Raw genomic sequence first — 18,745 nt, forward strand, 5'->3', positions numbered from 1 at the left:
TGCTAAGGGGGGTATTTAATTAACTTTTTATATTTCACGTCAGTCATGTAATATTAGCAGTTTTTTTATTACACATGTCTTGATGGTTGTGCGATATTTGGTTTGATATTATTGAAAGATGAAAAATGATATAGGCAGAAAATGTAGATGCCATACTGTTTCTGTGTTTTCTCTCTATAATTCACTCTTTCTATATTCAAATCAACACTTAGACTGGCCTAAGTTTGCTTATTTAGTAAATCACTGCACTGACTGTACTATTCCCAATAATACAAATCTCATGGAAAGTTCTTAACTATGAACTGACCCTGCAGGTAAGAACTTATTCCTAACTCTTAACTGACCCAACTGGACAGCACATACTCCTCAATCAGAACTGACCCTACCTGAAACTGCTTATTCCCATCAATGAACCTCTAGGAAAGTTCTACAAAACAGAGCTTTAATAAACAGTAGCACAGAGATTGCTAAATCCTACTTTTGACACTTTCCTTGCCGTGAAATAGAATTATAACCGTAACATTACACTGCAAATTGATATCAACACAGACAAGTAAAATATCCAGTTGGAGAAATTTCCAAATAGTAAACAACAGAAAAATCAAAACGTCACTTCTAAATACATGTATAACATGTAAGCTATGTCTGTTGAAAGCCTGTCTTTACAGCCGAAAAACATGTCACCGACAAGTTGTAGAAGAAAGCAAAGCATGATATTGGCCTACCAGGCTTCAGGAGTTCTTTTCCGTTTTCCAGTTACTATCAAGACAGTTAGGACTAGAACAGTCATTGTTGAATCATTTAATATTAACGGCTTGGAGAGAACTACAATGGCCTGACTGTATTCAGAACAGGCATTATTCAATAAATCTGACTAAACTTTAAACACGTAACAATGGACAGTCGATTCCGTGACAAGAAGTATGCCTAACACTGCGTCACCAGTATGTACTAAAACTAGGCTTAAGTGTTCTGTCCTGGAATGCCAAGGTGCGATATACATCATCCCACCTAAAAATTGATCCAATTTATGGCTGACCTTACACAAGAAATAAATTCTTGGGAGTGGAACATACTTGTGTACCTGTGTGACAAATACTTAAAACCAATGTCATAAAAAAGAAGTTTTCCAGGAGAAATGAAAGCTGTTTGATATATCAAAAGTGGGGTCATGTTATACATATCTTTTAAATGTTACATATATTATTTGGAAACAAGAGGATCTACTGATGTGCGTCTCTCGACAAAGGATTTTATGTTGACTGAAATACGACAGAAGCTGCTACAATTGATACAAGTTCAATTGTTTCAAAAGTGTTTACCATTATGTATAACAAGACTGTGCCTGGTAACAAGATCATGATGGGTAATTTTTAGCCTAAGCCTGATAAATAAGACCATTTCTAGTAATAAGATAAGCCTATATGTGGTAAGGATTCTGGAACTCATGCTTTGTACTAAGCCAATGTCTGGTAATATGTTCAAACGGCTAATAAGCAGATCCCTGATAATAATACAATTTTCAGTAAAAAGCCTATATCACAATTAAATAAAAAAAATTGCTGGTAAAAGCCCATGCCTGGTACCATCATGTATAAGACCATGCTTGGTACCATCATAAGACCATGCCTGGTAAAAGCCCATGCCTGGGATATGTCTCGTAAAAGACCATGCCTGGGGCATAACTGGTAAAATCCCATGCCTGGTACCATCATGTATAAGACCAAGCTTGGTACCATTATAAGACCATGCCTGGTATGGTTATTAGACCATGCCTGGTAAAAGCCCATGCCTGGTACCATCATAAATAAGACCATGCTTGGTACCATTATAAGACCATGCCTGGTAAAAGCCCATGCCTGGGATATGTCTCGTAAAAGACCATGTCTGGGGCATGCCTGGTAAAAGCCCATGCCTGGGACATGCCTGGTAAAAGCCCATGCGTGGTAATGGTAATTGGTGGTGATTAACCTGTCAATACCTACTTCCATTTAGTAAAACTACCAACAAATGCTTTTTCCTTGTTCCACAATAAGTATTAAGTAGTCCACCCTTTGACACTGTGTAGAACCCCTGAGCATATAGACTGGTTTGTTAACTTTTGAAACAAGATCAGGCCTTCCAGCACTATCAAAATATTGACACTTGAGTCGGGTGATGCAAACAAAATATGTATTACTTTTATGCATGACAGTTATAGAGAAGCAGATTTTCCAGCTTACATTTAAAACACAAATAAAAAAGTTTAACTAAAGGATATTTTTAGCAAAGAATTGTGCAGCACTTTTCAAGGAGATAATTAATCATAGTGCTTTTAACCTTAATGTACAATTTTACTACACCTACAACAGTTGCATTACACAAATTGCCTGTAAAACTTAACCTGGGACAAAATAATCAATGTATACTGCCACAAATTTTAAAACACAATGAGGCTATCTCTATTCTAGTTCATTAGAATTTTCCATGTCAAAACATAAACACAAGGTTCTGTGTTTTTTTTCCAGAATTCCAACTCACTCAGCCTAGGTTAGCTAATGCCAGTAGCATTCAAAGAAAAGCAGAATTCCAGTGACACATATCATTTTCTATATATAATCCTGAAATCTTCAAAATTTTTAAAATGAAAGCAAGATTAGGACACTGAAAACCAGAATGTTGTGAGCATAGAATGAAGGTTTCAGGCCATCATAGAAATATATAATCAAACACAACATACTTTATTAAATTAAAAAAAAAAAAAAACTCTGAAGACAATTGCATAGCAGTAAAACAGCAACAGTGTTTATACAAGGGAGATCATTCACCCAAGGTCATTTCATCTTATTTCTACCCACATAAAAATCCAGTGATAAATTCATCCTCTGGAACAATAAATCATATTCTTCTAAACAGCAGACTTTATCCTAGCTGATATTTTCACCCAATTAGCAAAAAAATGAAACAGGTGAAAGCTGTGACAAAATTTTCCATGTATAATTAAACCCAATAACTCTCATCTTTTGTCATTCCTGTTCATGCTGAAGGGCAGTTCATAGAAATACAGAATCCAAATATTGTAATCGCAATCAGGTCTGAGCTTCATGTATCATCATGTATTATACAAAAAATACATTTCACTCTCATTGGGAAATATACTGCGACTGCCACAATTCTCACTTTGAGGATCTGACATTACCATTTGATCTGACACAGATTTAATATAGTGAGTGATATCAATGAAGAGCACGACATCATCCATGCCTAGATCATGTGGTCCATAAGGAGGTAATATATTATTCTCATATTACCCTTGAAAGGTTCCTTGCATAATTTTTTCTTTTCAAAATTTGAAATAGCTGATCATAAATGAACAGTAGTTTTGGTGCTTTTTTAAAATTTTAAATGATCGATGACTCGCCATTCAAAATATTTCATCCAAATGAAATTGAAGTGGTATGCATATAATCATATACAGACAGCTTTACTGATAAGCCCATAACAGATCAGAGTACTCCATATGAAATATTTTGATGAGATATCAGTTGTATGGTTTTGGGAACCATCCAAGATCTATAATGGTGTGGATATTTAATCTGTTTTTACTGCTAGCAATAATTCTCGGTTTATAATTGAAAATAAACAACATATTAAACCTTTGGCATTTAATTATGAATCCAAACCTAAATTAAATGTCATTATCTAGCCCTGTTCATATTGTTGATGGCACTTTATACATAATTACCAGTCATTTGTGTTAATCGAGGCATATCATTTCAATTAGCAATTTTTCAGGGTCATTAGAAGTATTTGCATCCTGTTAAAATATTTCTTGTTGCTTTACAGTGAAAAACATGGGGAACATGGATAGGGATATTAAAAATCACAATTTAGATCAGTGTGTGTATAAATCTACACCCCCTCCCTCCTCTCCCCCATCCCCACCCTCATTTTACAAGCCTGTTAACCTTTACATGGCTTTCACATGTATTGAGTACAAACAAATGCAGCTGTCTAACTGAAGATGAAATTAGTATTACACACTGTGAAATCATACAGCCAGATAAATTGTTTGGCTTACACATTAAGTGTGTGTCACACAAGTGTGCTGAGGTAAAATATCTGAAAACTTTGGTTACAAAATAATCCTTTATACAATTACACATGTATTAATTGCACACACAAGAAACAGACAATGGATCAAGGGGACACAGCTAGTACTTGTCGAGTGACACCAGTACCGTTCATTAATAGTTAATTCACCAGCTATCTGATCCTGCTCAATTTAAGGCTGCAGAGTCACAATCAATAATTGATCATTACTATTTTCAGATGTCACACACACATATATATATGTTAAGGTTACCTACACAACAATATATATCTATACATCAGTAAGTATTCCAATGAGACTTTGATTCCACTATCTATAAGGTACAAAACATGTTTTAGTGTTAAATGCCCTTTCAGGGGACTTTTATGTGCCATACCTATTGTGACAGCTTTAGTCGGAATGAGTGAGTACCAGCCACTCACCCGTTTGTTTACAGTTCTACCTGTGACAGGTGTAAACCTATTGTCTGATGAGCTCTAACACTGTATTTCTACTCACCAGTAAAGAAAGATGGTTAGGAGTCAATGTCCAAATGCACAATCTCCACCTCAAATGACCGAAATGAGGGAAGGTGTTGGTACGTTTACAGTCCCGTCCCCTAGCAGATTACAGAGGCAGTAGGGAATGTGTGTTCCCGCTCTAGCTACATTTTACTATATTTACTACAAGAGAAGCATGTTGCAGCATGCCTCATTCAATATTATCAGCAAGTCATGGGGCCCACAAGGGAAATCAATAAGTTTACACAATAGAATTTCAGGTAAAAACCAAATTAGTCTCCATACAAATTACTCATTTTCTGACCTACTTTTGTATTACAACACGATATTCTTTTAGCAAAAATACTTACAGCAATTTTTTAAGCAGGTGAAATTAAATTTTAAATGTATACCTATCACCATGTCATGTCTGAACCCCATGACAGGCCTCGATTGATAGCGTTATTGAACTGGATTGAGTGATTGCCTTACCGGGGATGTAAAAGGAATATGTATATGTATGTGTACATAAAAGGTCCAAACAACTTGAGATAGCCAAAGCTAGGTAAAAGTTTAAAGTCGAAAGGAAATCTATTTAAACACCTTGGATATAAAATTTGTCATCAGATCAGCTTTAACGTCAACAAGTTTTATCAGAGTAACATAACATCCAACATTATGGTTAGCAAATATTTTACTTGTACATTTAATCACTTTCAATAAATTTAGTAGCCTTAGAGTTATCTATGTCTAACAGGGCTTAAATAATAATTTGAAATTATAATATATATATATATATATATAAAGAATATCCTTGTACACAGACTTTAATATACTGACACCATATTAAGATGTATCAATATTGGGTTTTACAATAAATTTTCAAATAAGTGAAACTAAGGAAATTGAAAAGACTAAAACTAGTACATTGTTAAACTAAAACTAAACAAAAATTTGCAATGTACTAAACTTCAATGACAATATACTCTCAGAAAATACATTTGAAATCACACTATATTATAGAAATAGCTAACTATCTGTTGAGTAAGATCCAAAAATAAACTTTTTCCCCGATTTAATCATGCCAGTCATAGGATTTTTCACTTATGTTACAAAACTCTATAGGCATAATTCCAATCAGTGTTATGTGATAGACAGAATTTCAAGTATCAACATATTTTTTCTTTTTTACTAATAACAGAAAAAACATTGTCCTCAAGCCATGATTATATCATGTTCCACTCAGAAAATGTGAGAGTTTTACAAGAGTTTTACAAATTGACCATTTGTGTGCCAAAAACAGGAATAACTAAAGGTATTTGTATAAACTCAAAAAAGTTATGGGGTAGAATATCATCTAATCATGAAAACAGTTTCCACATCATGTCTTATGGAAGTTAGTGCCAAAACAGCCTCCAGGAATGGCATAGGTAAAATGTTTACTCCAGCACTTGCAGAAAAATAGGATCTCATTAGCATAGTTGTCTAATTAATGATGTTACAGAGTTACAATCCTTTTACTACCTTTACTTGTCTGTGGGCGTATGCTGTCACCATTGCTCATACAAAATTGCATGCATGCATATACTTTCATTTTAGATGTGGTTAATGTTTGCTTAAAATATTGAATCCTCAGGGCCTCTTATCAGAGTGGAAACGTAAACAGAGTCAGATATGTGCTTCTTTCAAAATATAATGTGACTAACTGAAGTGTATATGTCCTGTTTATAATAGCAATATAATAAATATATATATCAAGTAGACAGATGTGTGTTAATGTAACCTTTAACTCTGTCAACACTGAAGGTTGATCCTGTTCACCTTTTATAATCACAAATTGTTTGTCAAAAGATAAAAACCATATTTATTTTACAAGAATTGTGAAACAAGTTATTTCAACTTATACAAATCACTCTTGTTGGTCCGGATGTAAGCGTGCGAGGGGGTCTTATTGTGGGAGGAAACTGGAATACTCGGGGAAAACCAATACCTTTTCACGTCCCTGGATGGCTAGGTAAAAGGCGAGCAAGTTACCACTGCGTCCCCCCACCCCCCACCCCCCACCCCAGACCAACCAAAAAGATATCTATATGGGGAGGATTATAGACCAATTAATCCCTTCACACACACTATACTATATATGCTCCATAAAGAACAAACAACCATATCTCATAATGATTATAGCCCAAATGATCAATATCCATGAATATTTCAATGTATTTAGTTATTTAGTTGACATCCATGTTACTTACTAAAGTTAATATAGTGGTTAACAGGATTTTCTAACTTTATTTGATGAATTCATAAATGAAGCCAGCGATGATCAAACAAAATCTGCAAGTACACCATAACACATGTTGGAAAGAAATATTTTGAAAATTTGGCAAGACCTCTGTTTACAAACCGTTCAATAATGTGGAAAATGAAATAATCTCAGATAAATCAACTTCAGTTGTGTTATCTGGTATATAAAAAACCTATTCCTGTTTGAGGAAGTATAATACTGTTTCAGTGAAGGTTGTAATTACATGCATACTTTCAATATCCCTACGGTGTGCCCCTAATCGATGGTACACACACCAGAACACTAATACCCAGATATGTAAGGACTTAAGCTTATTAAGCCACAGTCAGTACACAGTAGTAATGAACCTGTAAAAACATTACGTCCCTAGTACTAATGGCTGAATTACCGACCTAAAATTCCTGCTACTACCCACACTGTCAACATTTCTCTATGATGTTGCTCTATCTTTGCCTTATTAAAATTCCACCTTCTACACCTAGGACTCCCTCCCAAGCTTTACTACTATCAAACCACAGTTAACCTCTTAAGCTAAGAAATGGCCTCTCCAACTAAGGCCATTTTTATATCTTTTACCTTAGCTTACTCTAAGTTCCTATACTAGGTCGAATGATGACCCCTTGGTGTCCTTGACCCAAAATTCTTTATATATGCCATTATGATCATGATAATAATTTCCAGCTCTTTATCAGTACAATTTTTCAAATATCCTATTTTGGGGGGATCTCTTGGAGGTGTGATGGTATAAGGTGTTTGGAATTTCTTGGCTAGTCAGTTTGGTGCTGTAGATTGTGAGTTCGGGGCCTACATAGGGCACAAGTCAAAAATTGTCTATCCATATCAGATGTGTTACAATGTCCAATATATACCAGGTAAATATTAAATCATTAAGTGGATTGCCATTTCTACCACACAAACTATAGTGCCCCTCAACCCAGATTTCTCCACATAACTATTCTAAATCATAATGTGATCTGTTGATCATACCACAACATACCCACTTGGTGTCCTTCAGTGCAAAGTTCTTCCTTTCTGACCTTATACAATATAACAATTGTATCAATTCTACAACAACACTAAGCCTGCATCTGACATCTTCCACCCTGCCCCTTAAAGTAACTAAAACCTCTAGGACAGTATAACTTGATCAGACAACCCCATCACATTTCATCCCTTTGGTGTCCCTTCCACCCTGCCCCTTAAAGTAACTTACACCTCTAGGACAGCATCACCTGCTCAAACAACTACATTAAATTGCATTCCCTTGGTGCCTGCCCCCTTCCACCCTGCCCCTTAAAGTATATCACACCCCTAAGACAGCATCACCTGTTCAAACAACTACATTAAATTGCACTTCCATCCTGCCCCTTAAAGTAACTCACACCTCTAGGACAGCATCACCTGCTCAAACAACTACATTAAATTGCATTCCCGTGGTGCCTGCCCCCTTCCATCCTGCCCCTTGAAATATTTCACACCTCTAGTATAGCAACACCTGCTCAAACAACTACATTTAATTGCATTCTCTTGGTGCCTGCCCCCTTCCATCCTGCCCTGTAAAGTAACTCACACCTCTAGGACAGCATCATATGCTCAAACAACCATTAAATTGCATTCCCTTGGTGCCTGCCCCCTTCCACCCTGCCCCTTAAAGTATTTCACACCCCTGAGACAGCATCACCTGCTCAAACAACGCTGCAAAGTCTCTTATCCCTTGATATTGCATCCTGCCCCGTAAAGTATTTCACACCCCTGAGACAGCATCACCTGCTCAGACAACGCTGCAAAGTCTCTTATCCCTCTGATATCCCCTTCCACCCTGCCCCGTAAAGTATTTCACACCCCTGAGACAGCATCACCTGCTCAGACAACGCTGCAAAGTCTCTTATCCCTCTGATATTCCCTTCCATCCTGCCCCGTAAAGTATTTCACACCCCTAAGACAGCATCACTTGCTCAAACAACGCTGCAAAGTCTCTTATCCCTCTGATATCCCCTTCCACCCTGCCCCTTAAAGTAACTCACACCTGTAGGACAGCATTACCTGCTCAAACAACTACATTAAATTGCATTCCCTTGGTGCCCCCTATCAACCAGCCCCTGAGAAGTATCTCACACCCCTAGAACACTATTTTTCCTGAGAATAACTTGTATTGATACACATATAGGCCTTAATCAGTGAATCTGCTTACTTGGCAACTATCATTGACTGGGTTTCACATTGGGAATCCGAGCATATATATACACAGTACTAATGTGTACACACATTACGTCAAATGTATCTGTAAGTATGTAGGGTATACTAATCAAACAGTGTAGAGGTAGCTCGCTTTAGAAACTCAAATCATTTAAAAGATTTTTTGGTTCCAATTTCTTGTCATGCTTAAGTTAGTGACTAGGAAAAGTTTATTTGATCTTTCAAAACATAAATCAATCAATATTATATAGGTCTCGCTAGCTATGTTCTAATTCTATGTCAATTTGATAGAGTAAAAATGTCTTCTGCACCAGTATCTATACCTGTGAATTGGGTTAACCTATAAAAACTGTAAAGGTTGTCTTTTCTTATGTTTTCAAATTTCATAATTTATCAAAATATTAAGGCAAAAAGGATTTACGTTGTATTTTAAACCATGACTACCTGATATGGTCTTCTACTAATTTCATTTTATTATAAATTTGTTTTTCATGAACCTATTCTGTCTGAATAAAATAGCAAAAAATTAAACGCTTCAATAATGATTACATTTGTATGGTATATTCTCCTTGCAAAAGTTGGGACCTAATCTTACTGAAACAGATTAAAAAGTGAGCTGATAAACTGACATTGAAAATATGATGGGGAGATTTCATTCTGTATAGCATCTAAATGGATAAATGAGTTTTCATTTCATTGAGAGATTTTGTAAAATGATTCTTACAAAGTTTTTTTTTTATTTTAGTGATCATTGGTGAGCAAAATAAAAAATGTGAGACAAGTTTCATAAAATCTTCTATAAACGAAAATCAATATTGAAGATACGATTTATAATATGCCCCTGAAAAGTTACATTTTGACAGATTTTCAAGTCAAAATGTGGAAACATTTTCAATTCATGACATGACATCATTGTTCATATTATGACATCACAATCAATTTATGATTGGTGCAGCCCATGAAAAATCCTCCAAAGTATATTACACTAGTGACATACATTAAAGTATGCAATGTGATAAATATATGTATATCTAAACAATTAAGTTTTGTTTAGACAAAATTATAACTGATATGATTGTCTTTTGTCTAATCCCATAAAACCAGCTACACTGCAAATATTTTGGTTGGTTACAGGTTTTTCATCTCCACGCCTCTTTATATCTTATGACGCCTCATCGATGAAGTTTGTGTTCTGATTTCATATATATAAATTGTATATAGGGGTCCCAAGAGTCAGTTCCTACTCATACTGGAGGGGTAATATAGGGTGCTACACATCCCCATATCTTTGTATTTAGATTCTTCCGTCCTTCGGAAGGAGAGTTGATAAAATTACAGCCTTGATAAAATTGTGATATAATTACACACAAAAAGATTTCTGCCACAGCTGAGCAGATGTCAGTCTTCTAAGAATAAAGAATTGACAAGCCAGATTACAGTATTATCATATATATTAATAACTTAGCAAGAATATTTCACAAAAATTACGCAGGAGACTCTTGGGGACACTCCCTACTAACTGCAATCCATAACATCATAAATGTAACTTTGTTTAAGAATGTGACCATCATATCCATCATTCACATTGTATACAGGAAAAAAAATTAAATTCAATTTCATTTTCCAGAGATTCTGTACTTTTTCATTTGTTAAGGATAGAATTTATAAAAACTGTTTTTGTAAATAATGATCAACAGTTTCTGACCAAAGTCCTGCTAATCAGTTTATTCAGTTCTAATTCTATGAGTGAACACTATCAGCTATCGTTCTTTTAAAAAATTCTATCAGTACTTCCAACCACTTGGGAAACTGACATTGTGTGATGTTTGGTACAAATTTTAGCAATGTTACAGATATAACTGAAAATAACATGATGATTTTAGTTTTTACTAAAAGCAGTAAAAAATCCGTCACGTGATTATTAAAATCTCAATTGAGCTGACGTTGTGAGTTACAGACAAATAATAACTAAAACTTTTACTTATTATATTAAAGGCATCACTTTGCTGACAGCTATTAAAGGTTTGTATACAATCAAGTGACATCAGTTGAAATCACTTTGAAGTAAGCTGTCAAAAGATATCATATTAAGATAGATAAGAATTTGTCATATATCAGTTGTGGATGTGTATTGACGAACTCAATTAAACATTATCATTATAGAAAACTTCAATCATTTTTAATTTGTTGCATTCTAATTTCTTATGTGGCTATATATTAAGTTCCTTTCTAAGAAAAAGTGATCGTCTGTGATTTTTTTTTATCACCAACAATTATACGACAGCAGCTACAGGTGCACTTAAATGACATAAAGCTTCAATAGTTGAATTACAAAATATACCACAGTCTCAATTCTGTTAAATTATAGATTAGCTTATCACATCAACTAGATGTTTATGAAAAGGCTGGATACTATGTTTACCTCCAAAACATGTTCAAAATATGTTGCACATTTGCCAGTGTGGAACTGGAAAGAGCAAATGCAGATCATGTGACTTGTCTTTTGAAAGTCACAAGAGTTAGCTCCCTTGATAATGTTCATAAAGTTTAGAATATATATATATATAAATCAAATGTGTACAGAATGTTGGTACCATTTTTTTAACACAAATTTGATGAAAAAATAATGAAGACTAAAGTATGGTTGTATGATCTTGAAATAACAACAAACAATCTGTTCACAAGACTATCTTTTTTCTACGTTTCATTTTTGTTGAAATTTAAAGCATATGTCAGTTTTGGATGTGTGTTGATAAAATTAATCAAAGCTGATTTTTTTTTAAAAAATCCAATTGGCGTGTTACATTAAAACCTAATATGTTATTTCTATATAGCTATGTGTTTCATTCCTTTCTATGATCACACCCACTTTTTCTATCACTACGTCAAGTTACATAACATATGCTTTAAAAGTTCAAAAGCCACAGTCTGGTAAATTATAGATAATATGCTTGAATCAACTGAACATGCTATGGTTAAAAACTATTTATACCATCAACCATACAAATTTATTACACATTCGCCTGTGTGTAATTCCAAATTAACAAATGCACATCATGTGACTTGTCTTTTGGAAATAAAGAAAATCAAAAGAGTTAGCTCCCTTTACAATTTTGATAGATACATATCAAACAAGGGGAAAATGTCTGTACAATTTTCATTTACACAAGTTTTCAGTCCATTTCCAGAATCTTGGATGATCAAAAAAGTAAAATCACTATAGTATGATGGTATGTACTTTAAACATTTCAACAATAAACAATTTGTTCATCAGAATATTTTCATTCTTCCTTTTGTTTCTGTAGAATTTTAGAGTGTGGGGAAAAAGGTATCCAATGCCGTTCCTTTCAGAAGATTTTCCTGACATTAAACTTTGGAGGCCTTATCATGAAGACCTCATCGAAGAAATATATTTCATATTGATATATTAATAAACAGTGACAAAGCAACTGTAAAAACTTCTATAAACTTATATATAAAGGTTATCATTCTTGTTGGATGGATGGAAGTGTGCAAAAAGTTTTATAACTGCAAGAAGAAACTGGACTACCAGGAGAATTAAGTTAGATATACCTTTTAATGTTCAATCCTACCCTTGTCACACAAGTGGAAAGCTAGAGTGCATGTATAACCATTGAATGACTGCAACCATTAAAATAATGTTGTGCCTATAGCTGTTTTATGTATAACTATTAATAATTTGAGTCAAGCTTCAACTGTAATAATTCTATAATTATAATTTTATCGCCAGTGTTAATATTGAGACACAACCTCTATAATTTTACCTCCAGTGTGAATATTGAGACACAACCTCTATAATTTTACCTCCAGTGTAAATATTGAGACACAACCTCTATAATTTTACCTCCAGTGTAATCAGAGACACAACCTCTATAATTTTACCTCCAGTGTAAATATTGAGACACAACCTCTATAATTTTACCTCCAGTGTAAATATTGAGACACAACCTCTATAATTTTACCTCCAGTGGAAATATTAAAACACAAAAACTTTAATTTTACCTACTGGTAAAAATATGAAGTGTATATCTCTATAACTTTACTATGTTAATATATGAGGTTATCTCTATAATTTTACCTACAGTGTAAAAATTTAGACACAAATGGTATAATTTTATCTTCTTGGTAAATACTGAGACGACATCTAACCTTACCTCCTGTTTAAATAGTCGGAGGACACTGACCTCCGTAATATAATGAGAATATTTCTATCACCTTACCTGCTGTCTGAAGTTCTTTAGTTTTCTATCTATCACATCCTTCTCATCTTTAAAGACAGAGAGTTGCTGCTCAAGTTCTGATATCCGCGTATCTGCTACCTGGAGGAGGTCAGCCACATAAGGATCATCAGTGGGCAGCACAAAGGGCTTACTTGGGCCCTCAAACTCGGGCACAGCAGTGTCAATCTCCATGCGTTGTCTCCTAAAGGGAATGCTCTTCTTCTTACCACCTACAGCACAAAACGTACAATGACAGGCAATACTACTTAGTAACAAACTAAAAAAAGACTGTCCCTACCTCTAAACCTTGTTTATGCCATCTTTTTAATTTCCATCTTTTTTTATTCAAACTTGATTCATATCAATTTCTCCACATCAATTACATGGTATATCTTTATTATACCCATTTTCCTTAAGATCTATAACATCAATTACTAAGTTTATCTTTTCACACCCATTTTCCTTAAGACCTTAGTGACACTTAAATAAATGAAACTTTGTGTCTTTTTACTAGGTTACAGTTATATACAGTGACAGCTCTTTTGAATATTCCACAAAGTATTTTGAACATCATGTTTTTAAGAGTCTATTAGTATGTTAAATGCTTGTCTTCATATGTTGTTAACTTAAAGTGTACCTGGTGTTTGTACAACAGCATGGAAGTTTTTCTCCTGTAGATGAAGGATACGCTCCGACTTGGCCTTTGATTCTTTCTCCAGCTGTCTAACCTTATGAACATATTGATTGCTGAGAAACTTGAGGTCAGCATTCTCATGTTCTAGTTTGCGTAGTGAGGCCTTCAGTTCTATGAATAAATAGAGTAAATATTTGTAAATATTCGACACAAAAAATTATCAGCCCAGGCCTGCCAATTACCCTATTACTGAGTCATTTTGGTGGATAAAGACTCTATTTGATAATATTTAATAAGAATTGTCTGACATTCTGCAATCAGGTGAAATTAAAATCAATTTAAAATCTAACAAAAGCTATCACAAGTGTACTCTAGACCTTTTTGTGTCACATGAAACTTATCTACAGTATAAAGTAATGACTAGAATACATATAGGGCTTCCAAAGAACAGCACAAAGTGAACAGGATGGTATATAGTTTAAAATGTGTTATAATATACATTTGGTATTCACAACTAATACTATAAACTCCTTATTCTTCAGATTTCATTCAGAAAATACATTCTTGTAATTTCGATCTACTACAATGTACATGTAGTATTTTGCACCTAAATGCAAACTTATATGTATTGTAAAAAATCTGCACACGAAATTCATATATACATGTATAAGGCAAAAAAAATCAGGTAATGCATGACGCATATATAATTGGTCCTTCTGATCTGCTCATTTTAGTGGATTTACTACAAATATAATTTAATCACTGAAGGAATGTGTATATTGAATCACATTGTATTGTAACATAGTATCGTATCGTGACCACACACCATACAGCCAGAGCTTCCAGAATTTGGATCAAAGCACATAAACAAACATGTGTATCAGATATATAATCCTGAAGGGGACGAGAGGCCATGGGTCCCTCAAAATTGAAACTGACCCCTTCATTTTTCCAGTTTCTTTTAATTCTATAAAGGATTGACCATTTTGGTTTTGACATTTGACTGATAAATAGTTTTGAACGGCCAACTGCTCTAAGTACCTGCGATTTTCCATGACAGTGTATATAGGTATCATCCTAAAAAAGAAAGTAACAATTCATTACTTGTATGGTTCACCATCATACCTCTTATTACTGCATCAGAGTCTTCCTTGTGTTTGATCAATTGTTGATGTAGGTCATTGTTTTCCTTCACAAGTTTGGCATTATCACTTTTATATGGTTCAACTGCAGTATCAAAGTCTTTGTGTTCAGTATCCTGTTTTCCTAATTCAAGTTTTGCATGTTTTAGACTCTCAGTTGTGTGCACGAGGTCTGAAAACAACTTTTCAGCCAATGGAAGTGATTCTAATCCTAGTGTTTGCCTGTACCCAAGTTGGTCCAAACGTTTCCTCAGGTTTGAAAACTTCTGTTGGGCTTGTTTTGTTGTCTTGTCTGCCATTTTGTCTCTTTCTAAAATTCAATAAAAAAAAATAAGAGTTGAAATAAATGAGAACAAAACAAAAACTGAAGAAGCAAAACAGACTTGTTTTTCTTTTTTTTTAGTTTTGTTAGCTAATGATCAACCAACCACATAATATATGGTAATTTATTTTCACATTCAGTTACCATTAGAATCTATACTATCATACAACCCAATACAGTTCCGAAATTTACCATTTTTTATTATTGTTTTTTATCTTTATTGCTGAGATGTGAAGGAAGGTAACCAATTCATTTCTCATAAATTTGTAAACAGATCATGAACAACATTAAAGGATAAGTTAAATAGTTATGATTTCAAATTTATTTTAGCTTGCATGCAAACAAAATTGATGACAGTTATGTTTCTGAAAAATCAGTCCTGTGACAAATTTATCCTTATTTATTATCTACTGGTTGGAAAGGCTCAGTCAAGTGTATCGTTTTATTTTTTTATCTAACAAGACCTAGGATGATTACCAAACTAATTTATGTGAATAAATACCTCTCTGTTTTTGTCAACTAGCTTACCTCCTTTTCCAGTAAAACTTACGATCAGAGCAATCTCAAAGATCAGAAAGCTATAATACTTATTTTTTTCAGGTTTTTTTTTCCACATAATTTATTCAAGAGATAGGGGCCAATCTAAATATTTACCAATAAAAGTAAAAATAAAAATTTACTTTAAAAATTAGATCTAGATAGAACTGCATCCTGAAAGTGTAAATCAGCCGGATTATGATTAAATAAATGATAATTTGGTAGTAGAAGAGAAGTTCTTATAACACAATCGGTAGTATTTTAGAGTGTGACATTTCAATGACTGCATGATCACTTTCATCAGACAAATAATCAGTGTGTAGCATACTAGAGCTGTAGTATGTAGAGTATGTAGTGTATGAGATGGAACTTAATCAACCAACATTTTCAGCTGTACTACAATCCTATGTAAAAAAAAAAAAATAAATAATAATTTGGTTGGTTGTCCTTAATAGCATTGTGATATTTCGCACCCAACCTAACTAATTTGCTACCTCATTACAGACTAAACACCATTTGTAATTTATACCAGGTTTGTGTTTAAATAAATAAGCTGTTGTCCAATTTGTTTGAAACTGTTTAATTTTGTGAGCTTTGTCTTTGGTTTCTTAGAGTATGCAGAATACACTTTAAAAAGAACCACCTTTAATTTCCTGTTTTTTCTCTGATTATTGTTTTCATTAAAACATAGTGGATATTATCTGTGTGAACAACACACACTGATTGTAACTAGACTAGCAAATAGCCTGAAATGAATTAAATATTGGACTGTCTCAGTTTTATGGTCAGTGGGCCTAAACATGCATGTATGTGTGTCATCATGATCACTTATTAATGGATATAACCAAAACAATAAGTGTTAACTTGCAAAGCATAATGACAACAGAATGTAATATTTAAGGAATACACTCAAAAATAGATTTCTCTTGAACAAATTCAGGTACAGTATGCTGTTTCAGACATATCTGAGACTTGATGACAGTTGAAAACTACAGATGATTTGTTTATATATTAAATTGATATTGTCATTTGTTAGGCTTGTTTTGTTTGTTTATATATTACACTTCAATTTTGGAAGTGGAGGTGAAACATCATTTATTCAGAATTACCAATGGGGCAAACTGTATCAAATAGGTATTGTGGTATCAAACATTCATCCTCATCAAATGCTCACTTCAAAATACTAAATGTTTACATCAAATATTGGCAATGAAGTATTAAAAGTAATAAGCTTGCAAACAAAAAAATATAATATTCATGGTCATCAGTTGCAAGGGGTTGGTGATTGGCGGGATGTGACTGGCAATATAAGTTAGGTTAAAGTGATTGTGACTTTCATGCACCTTCTATTTATGCATTCCGGAAGGCGAACTGCATCTACACCTTCAGCTTAGGGGTAAATATTATACTTTAACATCTTCCACAATTACACATGTACATTTGCAAATACTTGTAAGGAATACACTTAAAATTAATCATTCGGTTTGCTGCGTGTTCAGTTATCAAATACATCAATGGAAAAAATCTGAAAACTATAGAGTAAGTGTCTGTTAAACAATTTGAAATACGACAATCAGAATTCTAAACATTTTCCATTTCAAAATTGACCGTAGTAATATAATTTAGCTGACATCGCAAGTGTACATTTTATAGTCTATAGAACATTGACTTATCTGTAAACATGTAAACACGACTTAAAAGACATATTTTTCGTTCAAATCATCCGCATCGTTTTACCTGATACTACCCACGATATTATCTTCAGTTCACAGCAGCTTATAGGGAAGCAATTAAATGCTTCCCATATCTTCTATAATCCAATTTCAGAAAAAATCCATTGGTGTTGTGATTTTATTGTGCATGCCGAAACAAGTTTAGATTATTTTGAATATGGCGGAATAATTTTTCTACCTTTTCATTGAAGAGTTCTACCATAACATTAAGCAGGCATGATGTAGAATGTGGACTGGTCTTTGAGGCTCCCGGTAACCGGCGGTTAGTGAAAAAATCAACTTGTTCTTACCAGAGACATATATAACACATATATGTTATATATGTCTCTGTTATTACAGAAAGATACAAGAGTGTTGAAACGATAAGAATTATTCTCAATTTTGTTTAATCAATGATTGAAAAACTTTTACAAACCACTTGTTAATTATACTTATAACTGGTCATTGAACAACCGGGAACGATGGTTTGGTATTATTTGACATTGTTTAATTACTTTCGACGATCTTTTAAAGTTCGACACCAGCTATCGGTATTATTTTTCGCTACTTATATAACTATTTGTAATGCAACGAATCTGAATTAGATATATCGCTAATTGTACTTTTGATAATACAGAGACGCATATAACGTTATATACACCTCTGTATAGGGTTAACCGATATTGAGTGGAACGCGGCCTAAATTCAGAGAATTTGTATGATATTTTATGCACATTTTGACTCTGATTCATACTTCATAATCTTGTCCCACACTAAATATCGATAAATGGACATCTGAACACAGAATTATCTCCCTTTAGCCACTTAAGTTATTCCGTCTTTTTTGTGATATAACTAAAGAATTATCATCAACCGGAACTTGAATTAGCGAATCACAGCGATTGTTTGTCGCAACAAATGTAATGGCTCAACTGTAATTTGGCGACATTGCCAATTGAGGACGAGGGATTAGAAACTGCCTATATCTCTTGGTAAAGCAGTAGCGAAGAAATTCAAGTGAACTAGCCTAGCTGTTTTTATAAACCCCTTTTCTGCATAAGTACATGCATAATTTATTTTAAAA

The 18,745-nt window shown here is 33.8% G+C and overlaps 1 protein-coding gene across 1 annotated transcript in view; it reads right to left on the reverse strand.

The window, feature by feature from the left end:
• LOC132563390 (centrosomal protein of 135 kDa-like) overlaps positions 1-15,389 on the reverse strand; it is a 32,330-nt gene extending 16,941 nt beyond the window's left edge. The window contains exons 1-3 of the mRNA XM_060228154.1: positions 15,074-15,389; positions 13,952-14,119; positions 13,315-13,544 (exon numbers count right to left, since the gene is read on the reverse strand). Of these exons, the coding sequence (XP_060084137.1) occupies positions 13,315-13,544; positions 13,952-14,119; positions 15,074-15,389 (714 nt within the window). The remainder of the gene's footprint in view (positions 1-13,314; positions 13,545-13,951; positions 14,120-15,073) is intronic.
• Between the last annotated feature and the right edge of the window lie 3,356 nt (positions 15,390-18,745).

This window comes from Ylistrum balloti, unplaced genomic scaffold, assembly GCF_031769215.1.
Source record: "Ylistrum balloti isolate Yb309-2 unplaced genomic scaffold, AGI_CSIRO_Ybal_v1 Utg369674, whole genome shotgun sequence".
NCBI lineage: Eukaryota > Metazoa > Mollusca > Bivalvia > Pectinida > Pectinidae > Ylistrum > Ylistrum balloti.